Source organism: Pipistrellus kuhlii, unplaced genomic scaffold, assembly GCF_014108245.1.
Source record: "Pipistrellus kuhlii isolate mPipKuh1 unplaced genomic scaffold, mPipKuh1.p scaffold_m20_p_16, whole genome shotgun sequence".
Taxonomy (NCBI): Eukaryota; Metazoa; Chordata; class Mammalia; order Chiroptera; family Vespertilionidae; genus Pipistrellus; species Pipistrellus kuhlii.
Window position 1 is genome coordinate 10,469,604 of NW_023425471.1, and position 16,002 is coordinate 10,485,605.

Here is a 16,002-nt window from a genome sequence, read left to right on the forward strand (position 1 = left end):
TTTTCAAACCTTGGTTTTGAATAGCAGCGGCTCTGCATTAATTTAACCACTAAGCTAATAAGTAGGTTTCGTTTTGTTATGCTAAGCTTTATTGCTTTTCTTTTGATCAGAATGGTGTTGTTGAGCAAAGCAGCAGACAAGGCATTCTTTGATGAGGGAATTAGCTCTCCATTCTTCCTCTATTATTCATAGCACAGTGGAATATGTAAGTACCTGAGGGTGTCAAAGGAGAGCAGGTTCTATTGCAAAGTGCTCGCCTTGTTTCTCTCAATAGCTGACTATGAGATGATAAACCGCTTAATACACTGTGCTAATTGGATGAGAGCAGAAAGAGATGGGAATTAAGGCGAGGCAAAAGGAGAAAGTGCAACCAGCCTTCAATTCGCTCTTTCACCACTTTACCGGCTCCAAAGGAGGCACAAGCTTTCTATAAGCAGACTAGAGGTTTTGTGCAGAGATAAAATGAACGTGTTAGTGGATTGAAGTAATACACTAATTATTGCACAGTATAAATACCACTACTGGTTTTATAGCAGGGAGGTAAACTTCTTTTGAGAGGGTTATAGGATTGCTTGGCAGTAGTGTCGAACCTAATAAGGGCCCAGAGTAATAACCCCCTGGATTAACAAAATTGCTGCTTGTTAGAAGTATGATTCAGGCTTTGCCGAAGATTTCCGGAGAATGAATAAAAAATGACTGAATGACATTTCTTAATGTGTAACTGGCAATGGCTCCCTTTTCTTTAAAGGGAAAAATGTATACTTCAAACTGGACCGTTAATAACGCCCAGGGACAACAGGACTTTTTCCTTTGAAAAACTTTTTCCCCCGCCAGGTAGTAGTTTTCTTGCCCCTGTCTCCCCAGGCAGGCTGCCACCGTAAGTTACATGTGCGGTTGCTTCTGTGTTCCAAAATACAACGTTAGCCCCCATTTCGGATCCCCTTCATTCAGACACACTTTTGTGTATACACATACACACATGTTCACGTCCAGTTTTCCCTCTACATGCAAGGTGAACAAACCCAGTATCATTTTCTTTCCTCTAACATCAGCCCCCTTTTCCATTCTAGTAAGATCACACTCAAGACGATACAGAAAAGAGAACTCCAGATGCCTTGTCTCTTGGTATCATAAAGAAAAAATAATAATAAATGCTTGCCCCACTTGGGGGAGGGGGGGAAGGGGAAATTGGCCGGGCCAGTACTGGTGACTTTTAGCTGAAGTCTGACTTTCATGTCCCCCTGTCGTCCCAGACCTTCTCTCCCATAGTCGCTCTCCCCTCATTCATCTGCCTGCCACCTTCCTGGCCAGAAGCCTAAGCTGCTTATTCCAACCGCTGTCCACAGAAGAACACTTCGGGGCACCTTCTGACAATGTTAGGCCAACTGCCTCCTTCCCTTTTCTTTGGGATCCTCCTCCAGATCTGGTCTGAAAATGTAGCAAATGGGCTCACCCCTTCCCTTCTTTCCCACAGACCAGGCTCCCAATCCCCCCTCCCCCCAAGATGCTGCGGAGGTGGCCCTCGGAAAGCTGGTGGTGGGGCACTCTGACGGCACAGGGGACAGCCATGCCCGTATCAGGGGGCTCTCCCCAATTTGCCTGAGCTCCGGGCTCCGCACCCCTCCCCCGTGGTGGAAGGTGGGGGAATTCGGGGTGGGGGGGTGGTCAGCCGCTCCCAGCATTGTGATTGCGTTCCCAGATATTGGGGCCAAATTGGGTTGCCATTCATTAATAATGCTCACAATAAGATTAAATCATTCTGGAAAATCTCATAAAATCCCCCTAAGTACGCTCCAGTGGCTCTTTCCAATCCCCATCATTCAGCACTTGGGGAGGTTTGGAAGAGAAGAAAATTGGTTTCTTTGCTTTTAATGCTGCTTTGAAAAGATACTCAGAGTTTGTCATGCGTGACATGTCACATGTTTAATGTGGACTTGCTGGAAGTCAGGGGGTCTTTAGCGTGTGATATTTATGGGGAATATTAAGTGCCGAATGAGGTCCCTCCAGCTGGGGAAAGTTGAAAGAATAGGAGGCCCAGAACCGGGCTTGTTTGCGGCATCAGAATGACACGGGATTAGGGGTTTGTAAAGCAAGGCGAGGGGCTCTCATTGGCCAGTAATAAACGTAATCCTTGGAGGTAATTTCACGCAATTTGCTTCTGCTCCATGGAAGGGTCAAATGAGAAAAAATGACTTAAAAAAGAGTTCATTAACAGGAAGAATGGTACTGTTTCTCGTGCGCCATCCAACTGGCAGCCTGGCGAGGGGAAAAGCCCTACCGAAACAAAAAGCCAACATCGATGGAAAATTGATAGTGACCACAAAAGAGAGAGAGAGAGAGAGAGAGAGAGAGAGAGAGAGAGAGAGAGAGAGATCTTTCCCTCGTGTTCCTCCTGCACTTCCCCTCTCCACTCCAAACTCCTGAGAAACTCTGCCCACCTCCAGGAAAGCGGCCTTCACACCCCCCCCCCCAGACCCTGCGGAGTCTGAGGTTGGACACACTCAGATTCCAGGGGTCATCCTAGAAAGTTCCCGCCGGGCCTGCTGCACCCCAGAGAGGAGGGTGCGGTGGAACTGCGGAGAGAAGGTAGTTGGCTGGGGCTCCCCAAGCCTCAAGCCAGGCCCCAGCTTGGAGCGAGTCTAAGGCCGGGGACAGGGTGGCCATGACTGCCCCAGGGCCCGGGAGCCTCCGGGGGCTCGCCCCCCCCCCCACGGTTCCCAGGGGACGGGGCTCCGGACGTTGGGGATGGGGGCGGAGGGGGGGGGGCAGTTGAGGACGCCCTGGGCCGAGCCCAGCAGCTGCGTAGCGGCGGCCCTCCTGGAGCCGCCGCTGACCTCGGCCCGACCCGCACCTGCCCCCAGGCCTTGCACAAAGGCGCCCCGGGCCCAGGGGACCCGCCCCCCTCCCCCAGATCGCCGCCCGGGGTGCCCGCAGAGCCCGATCGCCAGGGCTGGAGGCGCGCCCGCGCCCCCCACAGCGCCCGAGGGCCCGGGCCTGGCGGGGCAGCGGCTCTGGCTCCTCAAGGCGCGGCAGTCACCCTCCCCCCCCCCCCCCCCCGCTACCCCCTAGCCCCCCCCCCCCCCCCGCCTGCCCCTCTCCCCAAAGGTCTGGCGCGCTAATTGCTGCAAATTGAAACTAATTAAGCTTCTCTTCCCTTTCCCATCACCCTGGGAGCGGCGATGAGGCCGGGCCCCCGCGGGCGGGCTGAGGTCGCATGGTCACCCGGAGGCGCAGGTAGGGCCTGGGAGGGGGGGGAGGCCTCCGGGGAGGGGTGCGCCCAGGGAGCCTCGGACCGAAAATCGGTTGGGGTCTTCTGAGTTGTTTCGATTCTTTTTAATGTATACGTTGTTGTTCGTTGCCTGGATGAATGATGACATTTGTTGAGTGAAGATCTGTCATTTGGATACCTCTCGCTGCCTTTCCCGTCACCATCCCCGTGGTTTCGGGCTCTAAGGCTTTGGGGTTCTCTCTCTCTTTCTCTCTCTCTCTCTCTCCTTCCTCCCCCCTCTCCATCCCTTCTCACTGAGGGGGCACTGTGTACCTAGGAGCCCGCCATGTGCGCCCCTTGGAAGGCAGCGCCTTGGTTCCCAGCCATTACCTGTCATCCGGACAGAGCACTTCCTTGCTGCTTGGCACCTTCCACTTGAGAGCCGAGACTCCCCTCACTTCAAACCTGTCTCCACCATCAACAATGCCTGCCTTCCACCCACCCGCCCTGCCCACCTCCCTGGCCTGGGAGCCCAGGGTGCAGAGAAGCCCCTGGAAAGCACCACGGGGCATCCCTCGCCTTTGCAGGAGCCCGGATGCTGGGGAGGATCAGATTCACACAAAACGGGGGTGAGAGAAATCCCAGGAATGCTGGGGCGCCCAGCCCAGCCCTGGCCTCTGGGGGTCCCCCTTCTCCCGTCCCCTCAGCGCCTGCACAGAGCATGCACACTTCCTTTTGTTAAACATATAATTTTTTTTTTATTTTGAGCGTGACACTTCTCCACTAGATAGCAAGGAAAAGTGAGAACAGTTACACGTTACACAAAAGTACTGTACCATTGCCTTTATCTGGAAGGTTTTGGAAGCCTCTACCGTTAATAAGTTAAATAAAGGGCTTGATTGAGTACATAAATATTTGTCTAGGAACCCTACCGTATCTACAACACAGTAAGCAGCTACAGGACAAACTTTTTACCATACCACGCTGAGTGCAATTGCGTTATAACATTTCAAATATACAAAGCTCTGTTCTTTTTTTTTTTTTAATAACAATGGTATGTACAGAATCAATAATCACAGTTGGTGACTTCGACAGTCCATATCCTAGCAGAGTATTTCCCTTTGGTTTGATAGAAAAACCTTGGTTGGTGTGTGATAAAGAAGAGAACAAGAACGAGACGCCCCTTGCCATTAAGTGCACTGGTAGCTATCTTACAGATCCGCATTCGCTTCCGGGGCCCTGGCTTCACGCTGGGGCGGGCCCGCGCTGGGGAGAGATCAACTTAGAGCGCCAAATGCTATTTAAAAAAAAAAAAAAAAAAAAAAAAAAGCTAAGTGGGAGGAAGAGAGGATGAGCTTTTTAAAATTTTTAACTTCGATCCCGGGCCTCTTGGGAGAAAACCTCCCCATCTTTTCAGGAAAGTAAGAATGGGAGAGAGTGGACATCCGAGTTGGAGCAAGGTTGATGGGAGTAGGGTCGGGATGGGATGGCAGGGGTGGGGCTGGGGGACAAGGACACGGGGACAGGGGAGGAGGGGACAGCCAGCCGAGGGGGTGCCACGTCGAGGTAGCGCCCAGGGCCGCCTCGCCCGCGTCCAGGCGGCTGCGAAAGCGGCCGCGCTCCCTGGGTGGCCTCTGGGGGGAGGGAGGGGGCGCTGGTCCTCGGTTTCCATTTGGTCTTGAGTGGTACTGAGTGAGGTGGCCTCCGGGGCGCCCGGGGCTGGCAGGGGGGCCTTTAGCACACCTCCTTGCCCGTGCTGGTGCCCGGCAGGATGTTGAGCTGCGTGAGCTGCGCCGCGTGCTCCTTGGCCTTGAGCCTGAGCGCGGCGATGCTGGAGGCGCGTCTGTCGGCGGCGGCCGTGGCGGGGTCGGCCAGCGCGCCCGACGCCACCGCGCCCTCCACCGGGGCGGGCTGTCTCAGGAGCGCGGCTGCGGTGGACGCGCTGGTCAGGGGGGCCATGGTGGAAAAGAGCCTGCGGGGAGAGCAAACAGCGCGGTGGGTCACGGCCCCGCTCCCCCAGCCTCCGATCCGGGAGCAGGGGGCGGAGGCGCGGACCCCGACGGGCGGCGCGGGCTGGGCTGGGGAGAGGATGAGGGCGCGGGCGGGAAGCTGGGCGCCGAGAGGGGAGCAGACAGAGGGAAAAAAAACATCAAAGGCCCAGATCTTCCTGGAGAGGCCAGAGTCAGCCTGGAGAGAGGTCCCTGGCCCCAAACCCCACTGCCCCATTGCCTGTCATACCATTTGCCAGGAGAGAGCGGAGAGACAAAGAGAAAAAGAAAAGCGGGGGGGGGGGGGGGGGGGGGGTGAAGAATCAAAACTGCTCAAGACCAGCTCTGCCAAGACCTGCTTTGCAGGTTTTGGTACTCTCTGTAGGCCCCGGAGTCTAGGGCGCCTCATCTGTCGGACTTCTTGGGCCCTGGAAAATCCAGCCCCTTCCCGCCAACAGGGCAGCCCGCCCGTGCCAGGCTGAGCTGTCAGTGCCTGGCCAATGATCTGGTGGAGGTGCCCCCTGTTGATTGCCGGTGAACAGAAGGCTATGACCTGCCAAAGGCCCTGGGTCCTGGCACAGACACCCTTTTCCTGCCGCTTTGCCTGGTCCCAGAGAGCCTCTCGACCCCCCACTGTCACGCACGCGGTGCTTGGAGACATCCAAGCCTGCAACCCTACTCCGTGCCACCACCTCCAGGCAGCACCGGGATTGCTCTGTGCGCTGCGGCCACCCGCTTTGCGCAGCAACACAGCACCTGGGTTCTGGCCCAGAGGCCTTGAACAGCCCCCCCCCCCCCAGGAGACACTACCACCCCTACAGCCCCACCCCCTGCTTCTCCCCAGGGCTCTGGCTCCCGCCCCTGTAGGGCCAACTAGGGATTTCCAGGATTAGATATGAGCGCACTGGGGCTCAGGAGAGCCTCCTGCCTCTCAACCCCTCATACCTGGCCCAGTGCACCCCTTTTCTAGCTCTTGGGGGACCTCACTGCCCGGTACCCAGCCCAGTACCAAGTCTCTGGTTGTCAGAAAGGAAAAGAAAAAATCTTTTCCCAGAAAGAAATCAAGTGTGGCCTGGAGGGGGCGCGACGTGCCCTGGTCCCACGAGGTAAACTGAGTCACTACACTGCAATGCGCTCGCTCTTTATTTGATTGGTTTTTGAAAATTTTCTCTCCGGTGATTTTTGTTACGTGGCTGCACAGCTGGATAAATCTATTATTTTCCCTGCACTTTCCAACTTCATACATCCCTCCATTGTCTCTTTGTCTGCGTGATTATACAGACTTTTTATTCCATCAGTTGATGCTCATTTAAAGAGAGGGAGGTAGAACATCCGAAGAGCTGTTTCTTTTATTTCGTCGTCTTGTGCCCCATGGGGGTTGGGGATGGCACTTAGGGGTACGGTTGGCAGCGGTCACTTGAGTGACTAGGAGGATGGAGTCTGGGGAAAAGGGAAGAATTCTTTGCACTCAGAGGGCTCAGGGCCCCAGGTTTCCCATGGAGACCAGGGCTGCGTTCCTGACTGCCAGGCTTGAGGGCACAGGGAAGGATTTTTGCAAAACTTGCAGCCATCCCGGCCCAGTCACTTACACCTGCACACTTTCACACACACACACACACACACACACACACACACACACACACCATGGCCTGGGCTGCCGCCGCCTTGAAATGGCATTTTTGCAGCTTTCACTGAGCGCTCACAATCATCCTGATTGTAGTTACTGCCACCTCCCTCCTCTGTACCGCTCAGCCTCCAAGTCATCCCCTTCCGGATCCACAGTTGGAGGCCCAATGAGAGATGCTTTTCTTTGGCCAAATCTTTGAGGCCGGGCCAGCCAGAGAGAGAAGGTGTGTCTCTGCCTGCCCCGGGTCTCCTCCCTGATCCCAGGTCGTGTGTGTTTGTATGTGTGTGGGGGAGATAGACAGACAGACAGACACCCCGAGGCGGCTGTTACCTGCCGAACGCGGGGCTGATGAAGGCGGGGTGCCGGAACACGGCGGCTCCGAGGAAGGTGCTGAGGCCCAGCGGCGCCCCGCTGGGCGGCAGGCTGGCGGAGCCCGGCGGCGGCGGCAGGCTCGGGAAGGCGGCGGCGGCCGCGGCGGCGGCGGCGGTCCAGGCCGAGTCGAGCGCGGGGTGGTGCGGGGGGAAGGGGCTGGCGTCCAGGTAGGGGCTGAGCGGGTGGGTGGCCGACAGCGGCCCGGGGAAGGGCAGCCCCGGGGGGTGGGTCTGCGCGCCCGCCTTCTCCCGCTTGCGCCACTTGGCCCGACGGTTCTGGAACCAGACCTGCAGGCGGAGAGAGAGCCGGGTCAGTGCGGCTCCCCTCCCCGCCTCCCGCCGCAGCCCGCCTCCCCCTCTCCCGCCTCAGGCTGTTCCGGGACGCTTCTGGGGCCCCGACGGGGGTTGAAAAGGAGCCCAAACTTAAAGCCAGCAGGAAACTGGGCCAAGCAAACCCTTTCCAGAGGATATTTCAATGACATTGAAGGAAAGTTGGTGGGCGTGTTTAGAGATGGGGGAAGCAAGGCTTAAAAGTCTGCGTAGTTGCTTGCTGTGCATCTTCAACCTCTCTTAACCTCAGTTTTCTAATCTGTAAAATGGGGTCATGAAAAAGCTCACATCCAGAGTGGCGAAGGCATATGGGCTTTCCCCCCCCCCCCTGCATATCAGTATTTTCACCTACTTCAGCTTTACCCAGCAGCTGGCAAAATCCCTTCTCTATATTGAAAACGGGATGGGGAGGCGATTCGTTTATTCTATCCACACCCGTCTACTGAACACCTAGAGTCCTAGGTTAGGCTCTGAGATTTGGAAGGGGCTGGAGGGGAATAAACGCCCACAGTAATTCCTGAGCAGGCATACATTGGGGGGTCTGGTTCCCAAGAAATGAAATATGGGGCTCGCAGTCTGCCACCTGCAGGGCTGTGCCAGGGCCTGGTTCCGCCCAGGGAGGCACTGGCTGGTGGCTCCAGAGACACAGAATCAGGATACCTGTCGACTTTCTACTTTTTCCCACATCTTCGGAGCGAACGGGTCCTTCACTTCTTGTGGAGGGGAGACGTGGTTTCAATAATTTATTTAAATAAGTCAGTTGTAGGCTCAGGGGAGATTTCCAGCACCAGGTGTCTTCCTAATTGTTAATAGAAAGCAGTCTTCGTAGAGACCGTTACCTGCAGTGTGGCAGCTACCACCGTCTCAAAATAACTCCTGGAGCCTGACATTATTTTTATGTGACCCGCTCGTCACACCCACAGTGGAGATAGAGGCTCCTTCTCTCCTGAAGACATTTATATTTTTAGGGCTGGGTTTATGCCTGAACGCAAGTCTAAAAATTCAGAATGAACTCCAGAGGGATCGGCTGTAGAAATGTTTCAGAGACATCTGTGTCTTTCAAAGAGACACGCCGGGGGCTGTGGTTACCAGCATGAGTAGCTAAGCTTGGCTTGGCTTCTGTGAGAAATCCCGCATCCAACTCAGCTGATTACTTAAAAACTCTGCCGCCCGGGGACCGTCCATAGCATTCCCCCGCCTTCAGATAATCTATTTGTGAGTTGCAGAAACAGACTGGTGTGGAAATTCAGGGGCTTGAGAAGGTAAGACTAGATGGGACCGAGCTGGGTGGGCAGCTTTTGTGTACCCAAATCTGTCTAGACGAGAATATCCGCTGCTCCTGGGGCAGTGAAAGAAGTCAGGGAGGGGGGCAGCGGATAGAATGCCCTCAAAGGACCGGGAGCCCTTTTAACAGACTGACCGTCTCTCCGGCTCAGCTGCAATTATCAAGATGTCCCCCTGCAATTCCTCGTTATTGAATTAATACCTCGGAGGCCCCCCGAAGGTAAACGAAAGGACCCTAATAATTCATATTCCCTTAATTACATCTCATCCAGTGAATAGGGACAGCGGAGACGGGGAGGGGGGCTGCCTCCTTCTTTTTAAAAAGTTATTTAACTTTCCCACGCCTCGCTCCCCTGAGCTGAACGCGGAGTGGCTGTCACATCTCTGTTTGACAATGGAGAAATGTGTCAACAGAAGGGAGGGGGCAGGCCGCATCATTAGCCCTCCTAATGCAGAAAGCTGTTGTGTATTAAATGAGCCATATGGAATTTATTGTGCTTTATCAGCGCTCGATTTTGACTGTAAAGTGATTCACTCAGCTCCCGGCTCGGGGACATCTGTTTTCTGTTGGCCATCGGGGCCGCGCAGTGTTGATCGTCTCTTTGGTTATGAGGCCCGGGTTCGGAAATGCACTCTGGTATGGCGCTGCAAACACCTTTAATAGCATTGCACTCACTCCCTATTAGATCAATGTGGGCTCATTGCTATAAAAAATGGGAAATCAAATAGCATTAGCCAGCTCCTTGTGTGGGCAGAGGGGAAATCAAACAGCATTTTGCCTTCAAATGGCCCTGTTTGTTTTAGCGCTAAGTGGGCTTTTATGAAGCCCAATCCGGAGACTTAATCGCACCCAAATACCTGCTCGGAGCTGAGCGGATTTGTCTAACAACCGAATCCGTGCTCTGTCCCATTATTTCAATCAGGAGAAGGCAGGCCAAGGACTGGTTCCTGCAGGGGCCCCTGAACTTCAGCCTCAGTGACCCCGGGACCCCTTTTCTTCTTCAAGGACCCCCACCCACCCAGAAACCTTCTCCTGCAGCCACCCCAGGCCTTCTGATTCTAATATCTTTGGGTGCGCGGATGCATGTCGAGGTCTCCTGATTCCGCTTCTCTCCCTTTAATAAAGGGGAAAACTTCTCCCCCCCCCTCCAATTCATCAATCTATCTCCTTCCCATTCCTCCCCCTCCCAACCCCCTCCCCCCACTTCCTCCCTGTCTTGGGAGCAGCTCACCTGCACTCGGGCCTCAGTCAAGTCCAGCCTCATGGCCAGCTCCTCCCTGTAAGAAAGCAGCACAGACAGGAGGTCACCGCGAACTCCTTCCCCCGCTGGCCGGCCTCCCTGGCTGCTCGCCCTTGCCCCCAAACACGTGGGCATCGCCATCCCTTCCACACCGGAGTGCCTACCATTTGACTGAGAACATTAAACATGCAACCACATTGCCAGGTACGGGATATTATATGTTACATCACATTACATTCAAGGGTGGCTTCCTGGGTCTGTAAGTCCAGAGAACTGGGTGCTCAGATTCTCTAGTCTGTCTCTTAAGACAAAGTTAGACAACATGTGCGCACACACACACACTCACACTCACACACATACACACACACACTCACACACATACACATACATACACACACACACATACAGTGCTTATATCGTGTTTTGTCTTAATAGTACTAGTAAATGGGAGAACTCAGCGCTCAATTTTTAAAAATGTTTATGCCCTATTAAAAAAAATCTCTCTCTCTCTCTCTCTCTCTCTCTCTCTCTCTCTCTCTCTCTCTCTCTCCAACTCCACGCCTTCCCCTCCGTCCCTCTGCCCCCTCCCTCCCTCCCTCCCTCACCCTCTTAGGTCATACTCCCCATTACCCTCTGGAGATATGTTAAGCTTATTAAGAGTTCAGTGGGGTAATTTTTCGATTAAACAAAATTCCACGCACCTCCTGACTCCAGTGCCCACTACAAACCCTGCCCATCTCAGAGGAAGTCAATTGAGCTGAAACCCTACCCCGTCATTGCGGTTATTACTGCGACAATTAAGGCAAATAGGAAACCATTAAGATGCTGTAAAAAGGCTTAAGACCTGTTTACCGAAAATATGAGCGCGCCCAGAATAATTGGCTCCCCGATCGCTAATACCAGCTAATACGAAAGAGCGGGGGCTGCCCCAGCCAGAGACCAGGGGTTGCCCTGGCAGGCCCCCAGTCCACACCCCAAACTCCAGGTCCCCTAAGCGCTTCTGGCCGGCCCTCCTGCTTTGGGAAGCACCAACAGATCAAAACCGCACTCCTGGCTGGTGCCCAGCAAGAACCAAAGGTCCAAACGAGGTAGAAGTTGGGGGGGGGGGTGAGGAGCTGCCCCCCATCTCAGGCCCAGGTTCCCCTTGGAGAAGCTAAGCCAGGGCAGACCCGGCTGCCAGCTGACACCACATCATTTTCTTCTTTTGAAACCCACGTGTGAGAAATGCCAAAAGCCGCCTGCGAGTTCGCTATCTGACAGCGCTAGCTCATACATGTGTATTTCATGGTAATGGAGGCCTGGCAGACCTAGGGCAGGGCCAAGTTTAACTCAAGAGATGACCAAATCTCATCTCTTTGCCCAGCATCCAATCCATTTCCCCCCCCTGTTTCGGGTTAGGAGAGCGTTTGGCAATCAATTGCCAGAGCCACTGCTCTTCAGAGTTGGCCTGACCTGAGCGTTCAAAGGGGCGGCCAGCTTCCCGCCTCCAAAAGGCGCATTGGAAAGCTGCACACGTCTCCTGCGAAAGGGCTGCGGAGCTGCAGGAGCCGGGACAGGCAGGCAGGCGCCTCTCTCTCTCCCTCCCCGCTGGAGAAGTCTGCCTGCTGCTCGCGGGAGCCCAGACCTTGGCCTTAGGGTCAGGGAGGAAAGTCCCAGCCAGGCTGGCACCCAGGTCAGATGAAGAAATGAGGGCCAGGGGCCCAGTAACCTCACAGGCTTTTCCCCCAACACACACACACACACACACACGCGGGACACGCGCACTCGGGTGGGCTCCGAGGGGAGCGAAGCCCCGGGTTGGCTTGGCCACCCATCAGACAGAGAAATCGCCCCAGCTGTCCCCTCTGAGGCTGGCCAGGCTTCCACCCTGTAACCCCGTATCCATGAAACGAACGCCGGGTTCATGGGATGGGGGAGAGGGGAGAGCGCCCGCCCCCCCCCCCCTTCCGTGTGTACAGATCGCAAACAGTGCTCCCTTCTGACTTCCTTAGCTCCTCTCGGGAGTCCTGGCACCAAGAACTTGGGGCTTTTGACAGGCCTCCGCGGGCGCGGGCTCCAGCTTCACGCGAACAGCGTAACTGATACCCACCGGCTCCCGGGCATCGGGCTGGGGAGGGGGGGGCAGCGCCCACGCCGCCACCAAAAATAGCCGCTGCTGTGCCTGGCGACCGGGAGCCGCCGCGCCCGGCCTCCGCGCTCTGCGCGGGGAACTCGCTCCCCAAGATGGCAGGCTCGGGCGCCCTTTGGAGAGGGGTTTGCTTTCTCTCTAAAACTTGTACTTGGGGGGAAAAATTAAACGGGAGAGACCCTCCTTGGGAAGGAGAGAAATGGTCCTGGGCTGAACTTCAAATCCGGAGCAGGGGCTGGGGGGAGGAGGCGGGGGTGCCCGGCGCGCAGGGGTGGGCGCGGCGGGATGGCGAGGAGCGGAGCGCAGGAGCGAATTCCTGGCCCCGATTTTGGGGAAGGGGGGGGGATGCCTGCCCGCCTCTCTCCTCCGAAGTCCTCGCCCCGATCTCCGGGGAGAGGGGGCATGCCCGCCCGCCTCCCTTCTCCAAAGTCCTCACTCCGATCTCGGGGAGGGGGGGTGCCCGCCCGCCTCTCTCGTGCGGAGCCCCCTGCCCCGGGCCCGGCGCCCCCCAGCCGCGCCCTGGCCTCCCGCTACCTGGTGAAGACGTCCGGGTAGTGCGTCTTCTGGAAGGCCCGCTCCAGCTCCTCCAGCTGGTAGCTGGTGAACGTGGTGCGGTAGCGCCGCTGCTTGCGCTTCAGCAGCCCCTCCTCGGAGTCGCTGCCCGCCGACAGGCACACGCTGTCCTCGCCGTCCTTGCCCTCGGCGTCCTCGGGGTGCAGCAGCAGCTCCTCCTTGGGCGACAGCTCGCCGCCCTCGGGGGCCGCGGTGGCGGCGGCGGCGACGCTGGTGGCGGCCACGGCGCAGCGTCGGGGCTCCTTGAGCAGCGCGCGGGCATCGTCCTCCAGCAGCTCGTCGTCGTCGTCCTCCAGCAGCTCCTCTTCCTCGTCCTCGTCCTCGTCGTCCTCCAGCAGCTCCTCCTCGTCCTCCTCGGCGGCGCCCGGGCCACCCCCCGCCGCCGCGGCCGCCGGGGTGCCGCCGCCGGGGCGCTCGTCCGGGTGCGCGGCGCCCCCCGGGCCGCCCAGCTCGTCCAGCGCGGGCGGCGGCGGCACGAAGGGCGCCCCGTTCTCCCGGTACGACTTGCTGCGGCTGATGCTCACCTGCGGCGCCTGGCTGATCTTGAGCGTGTCCCAGGCCGCGGCGGCCACGGCGGCGGCGGCCCCCGCGCCGTCCGGTCGCGCGGTCGGCGGCGGCGGCGGCGGGGCCTCCCCCCGGGGACCCGCGGTGGCCGCCGCCGCGGCGCCCTGGAGGAGGCGCCCCCCGCCCGGGCCGTACAGGCGCCGCAGCTTGGGCGGCAGGTGCAGCTCCGCCTCGAACGGGGTGCCGCTGCCCTTGGGGGAGCCTGCGGGCAAGGGAGAGCGGTCACCGGCGGCCGGCATCTGGGCCAGAGCCGCTTCGGGCGGCGGGTCCCCGCTCCGTGTCACCAGGCTTCTAGCCCTTTCCCTCCTTCCGCTCCTTCCCCACTTTTCTCCCTTGTCCTTTTCCTTTGCATCTTTCTCTTTTTCCCTGCCTTGTTTCCCTTTTCCCCTTCTCTTGCCTCCATCCCTCCCGTCTTTCCTTCCCTTCTCCTGTTCTTCCTTCCTTTCATCTCCTTCCTTCCATTTCTCTCTCCTCTTCCTCTCCCAGTTGCTCCCTTTCTTTCCTTATCTCAATCTTCTCCCCATTCCTTCCTTTCTCTTTTTGTGCGCCCCCTCCCCACCTCTTTCCTTCTTCATTTCTTTTTCTTTCCCTTGTCCTCTTTCTCACTTTTCCCCCTTCCCATTTCAGAGCAGGGCGAATCTAAAAACATGCAGCAACTTAAAAAAAAAAAAAAAGATTGTTTCCCGGAAAGGTCTGCGCAGGAACAATGCCTGCTGCTCTGCCCTGGGGGCCTTGGGTGGCCAGAGGGGCGCTGGCCGGAGCGGGGGGACCCCTAAGAGGAGCAGCCCTGAGCCCATAGGAGCCTCAGCAGTCAGCAGCAGTCAGCAGCCCCAGCGGGCGAGGCTCCTTGCCCAGAAAAGCCAAGAAAAATTGTCCTGGCGAAAATAGGCTCAGAAGGGCTCCAGTGGGGGGAGAAGGGGGGTGCAATAGGCAAAGCCGCCCCTTGCTCTGGAGGAAGTGCCTGGCACAGGTGCCACAGCGGGCTAAAAAGAAGAAAAGGGAAAAGTGAGTCTTATGTTAAAGGGCCCCTTCTCCGCCTCACCATCCCTGTGGCTGGACGGCTGGTTTTCGGCTTTTAGGAGAAATCAACAATTCTTTCCCTGTGACATCCCTGCGGCCAGCTTAAGGCGAAACTTGAGCATAACGGAGCGGGAGCAAAATGACAGTTGTTATGGAATTTTTAAATTTAGGAAAAAAAAAAACAACCTTTAAACATCTCAACTCTATTTTTAAAAATAACATAGCAGAGAAAAAATAGCATGCATGAGCTGCACATTTCATACATTTCAAATACAGCAAGTAGCGTTTGGGGAATCTCTGGGAGCTGGGATCGGGTTTAACATACAGTATTTTAAAAAATAAAAGCAAAGTACCACGATTAAAGAAATCTTCCAGAGGAAAGGCCAGGGCTCACTCTGCCTGGAACCCCCTCCCCACTCTAAGATTTTGGGGTTCTTGATTTCACCAAGTTGTTACAAGGGTCCACCCAGCACCTGCGGTTTCTGACCTGCTGCACGCACCCCCTCAAGGCCACCAAAGGGGGGCAATTCAATGACCTACGAACCAACACCAAGAACCTAAGCTCCCCCCAAAGAGAAGCTTGGCCTCTGCTTTTTCTGGAAGCAGAGAGGGAGGTGGAGATCCCCGGTTAAGCTTTGAGACACCAGGCCTCAAAGTTGTTCTCTCTCTTTCCTCCTTCTCCATCTTGACCACCCCAGGGCCCTCAACCCTATCATCTAACATCCAAAGCGGAGCCCACAGCCCTTTGCAGGTGCCTGGTGGCCGGGGGATGAGGGGGCAGCCTTACCTTGCAAGGCCTTTTCCTGGTCGGCTCGGCTAGCCAGCGGGGCGGGCAAGCTCTGCGCTGCTCCCAGCAGCCGCATCTTGCACGGGCTCCTCCGGCCCAGGATGCTCTCGATGCAGTAGGAGGAGAGCAAAGTTGGCGATTTACTTTTGCACTCGGGCCTCTCCGAGCAGCCCTCCTCCTGGTACTGATTGCTCATGGCTGGGGCTTTTGCCTTGGGCGCAGAAAGCGGGCCGCTCTCTGCTTCTCCTGGCGGGTGGGATGGATGGATGGGTGGATGGGTGTGTGTTGGGGGCTAGGGGAGGATGGAGGTTATAGTGGATCTTATGGCGATCTCTGTGTCTCTCTGCCTCCCTGAGCTGTCGGCTGCCGGCTCCTGCCCTGGGGATGGCCAGAGCTCGCCCTCTCCCCGCTCAGGACGGGCTGTAACAAGTGTAGTGAGCCCGGGAGCGCTGCGCTGGAGTCTCTCTCCTCCACGTGCTCAGCGGCGCCCTCTGATTGGCTCTCCCCAGAGGCCTGGCTGCGGCCGTCTGCGGGCTGGACACAAAGCCCGGACTGGATTCAGGAAAGGCGGGGGCGGGGGGGGGGGAGAGCAGCGGGCACTACCCTAGTTGATTTTCTTTCTCTTTTTTGTTTTTCATGAACAACTTTGTGAGTTCTCCATCCTCTGCTTGCAGCTCCTCCTTTAACCCTTCAGGGCTGGCCTGAAGCTCCAGCTGACTGGGATGGCAGCCTTGTGGGTGCTACTGGGGTGACGGGCGCCCCTTCCACCCGCCCGAGGCCCTGGCTGCCTGGAAGCGGGACCTGGAGGTTCGCGTTCAGACCGACTTGGCGCTTTTCAAAGCCAGACTTCGCCTCCAGGCCAGTGCCTGGACCTCAGTGGC

General features: G+C 56.9%; 1 protein-coding gene across 1 annotated transcript; it reads right to left on the minus strand.

Moving 5' to 3' along the window:
• Positions 1-4,176: 4,176 nt before the first annotated feature.
• Positions 4,177-15,566, minus strand: ARX (aristaless related homeobox). Its single transcript, XM_036439661.2, has 5 exons — positions 15,122-15,566; positions 12,712-13,516; positions 10,041-10,086; positions 7,154-7,482; positions 4,177-5,180 (listed from the first exon to the last, which is right to left on the minus strand). The coding sequence occupies exons 1-5, from the start codon at positions 15,315-15,317 to the stop codon at positions 4,943-4,945; spliced, it is 1,614 nt and encodes a 537-aa protein (XP_036295554.1). The 5' UTR covers positions 15,318-15,566; the 3' UTR covers positions 4,177-4,942.
• Between the last annotated feature and the right edge of the window lie 436 nt (positions 15,567-16,002).

What these genes read in the sequence shown, in the direction of transcription:
- ARX (XM_036439661.2), bottom strand. Translation starts at nt 15,317, where the DNA reads ATGAGCAATCAGTACCAGGAGGAGGGCTGCTCGGAGAGGCCCGAGTGC. An exon ending in CCAGGAAAAGGCCTTGCAAG is followed by an intron (nt 13,517 to 15,121) that starts GTAAGGCTGCCC and finishes CCTTGCCCGCAG; the next exon opens with GCTCCCCCAAGGGCAGCGGC. An exon ending in ATCAGCCCCGCGTTCGGCAG is followed by an intron (nt 5,181 to 7,153) that starts GTAACAGCCGCC and finishes CTCTCCCCGCAG; the next exon opens with GCTCTTTTCCACCATGGCCC.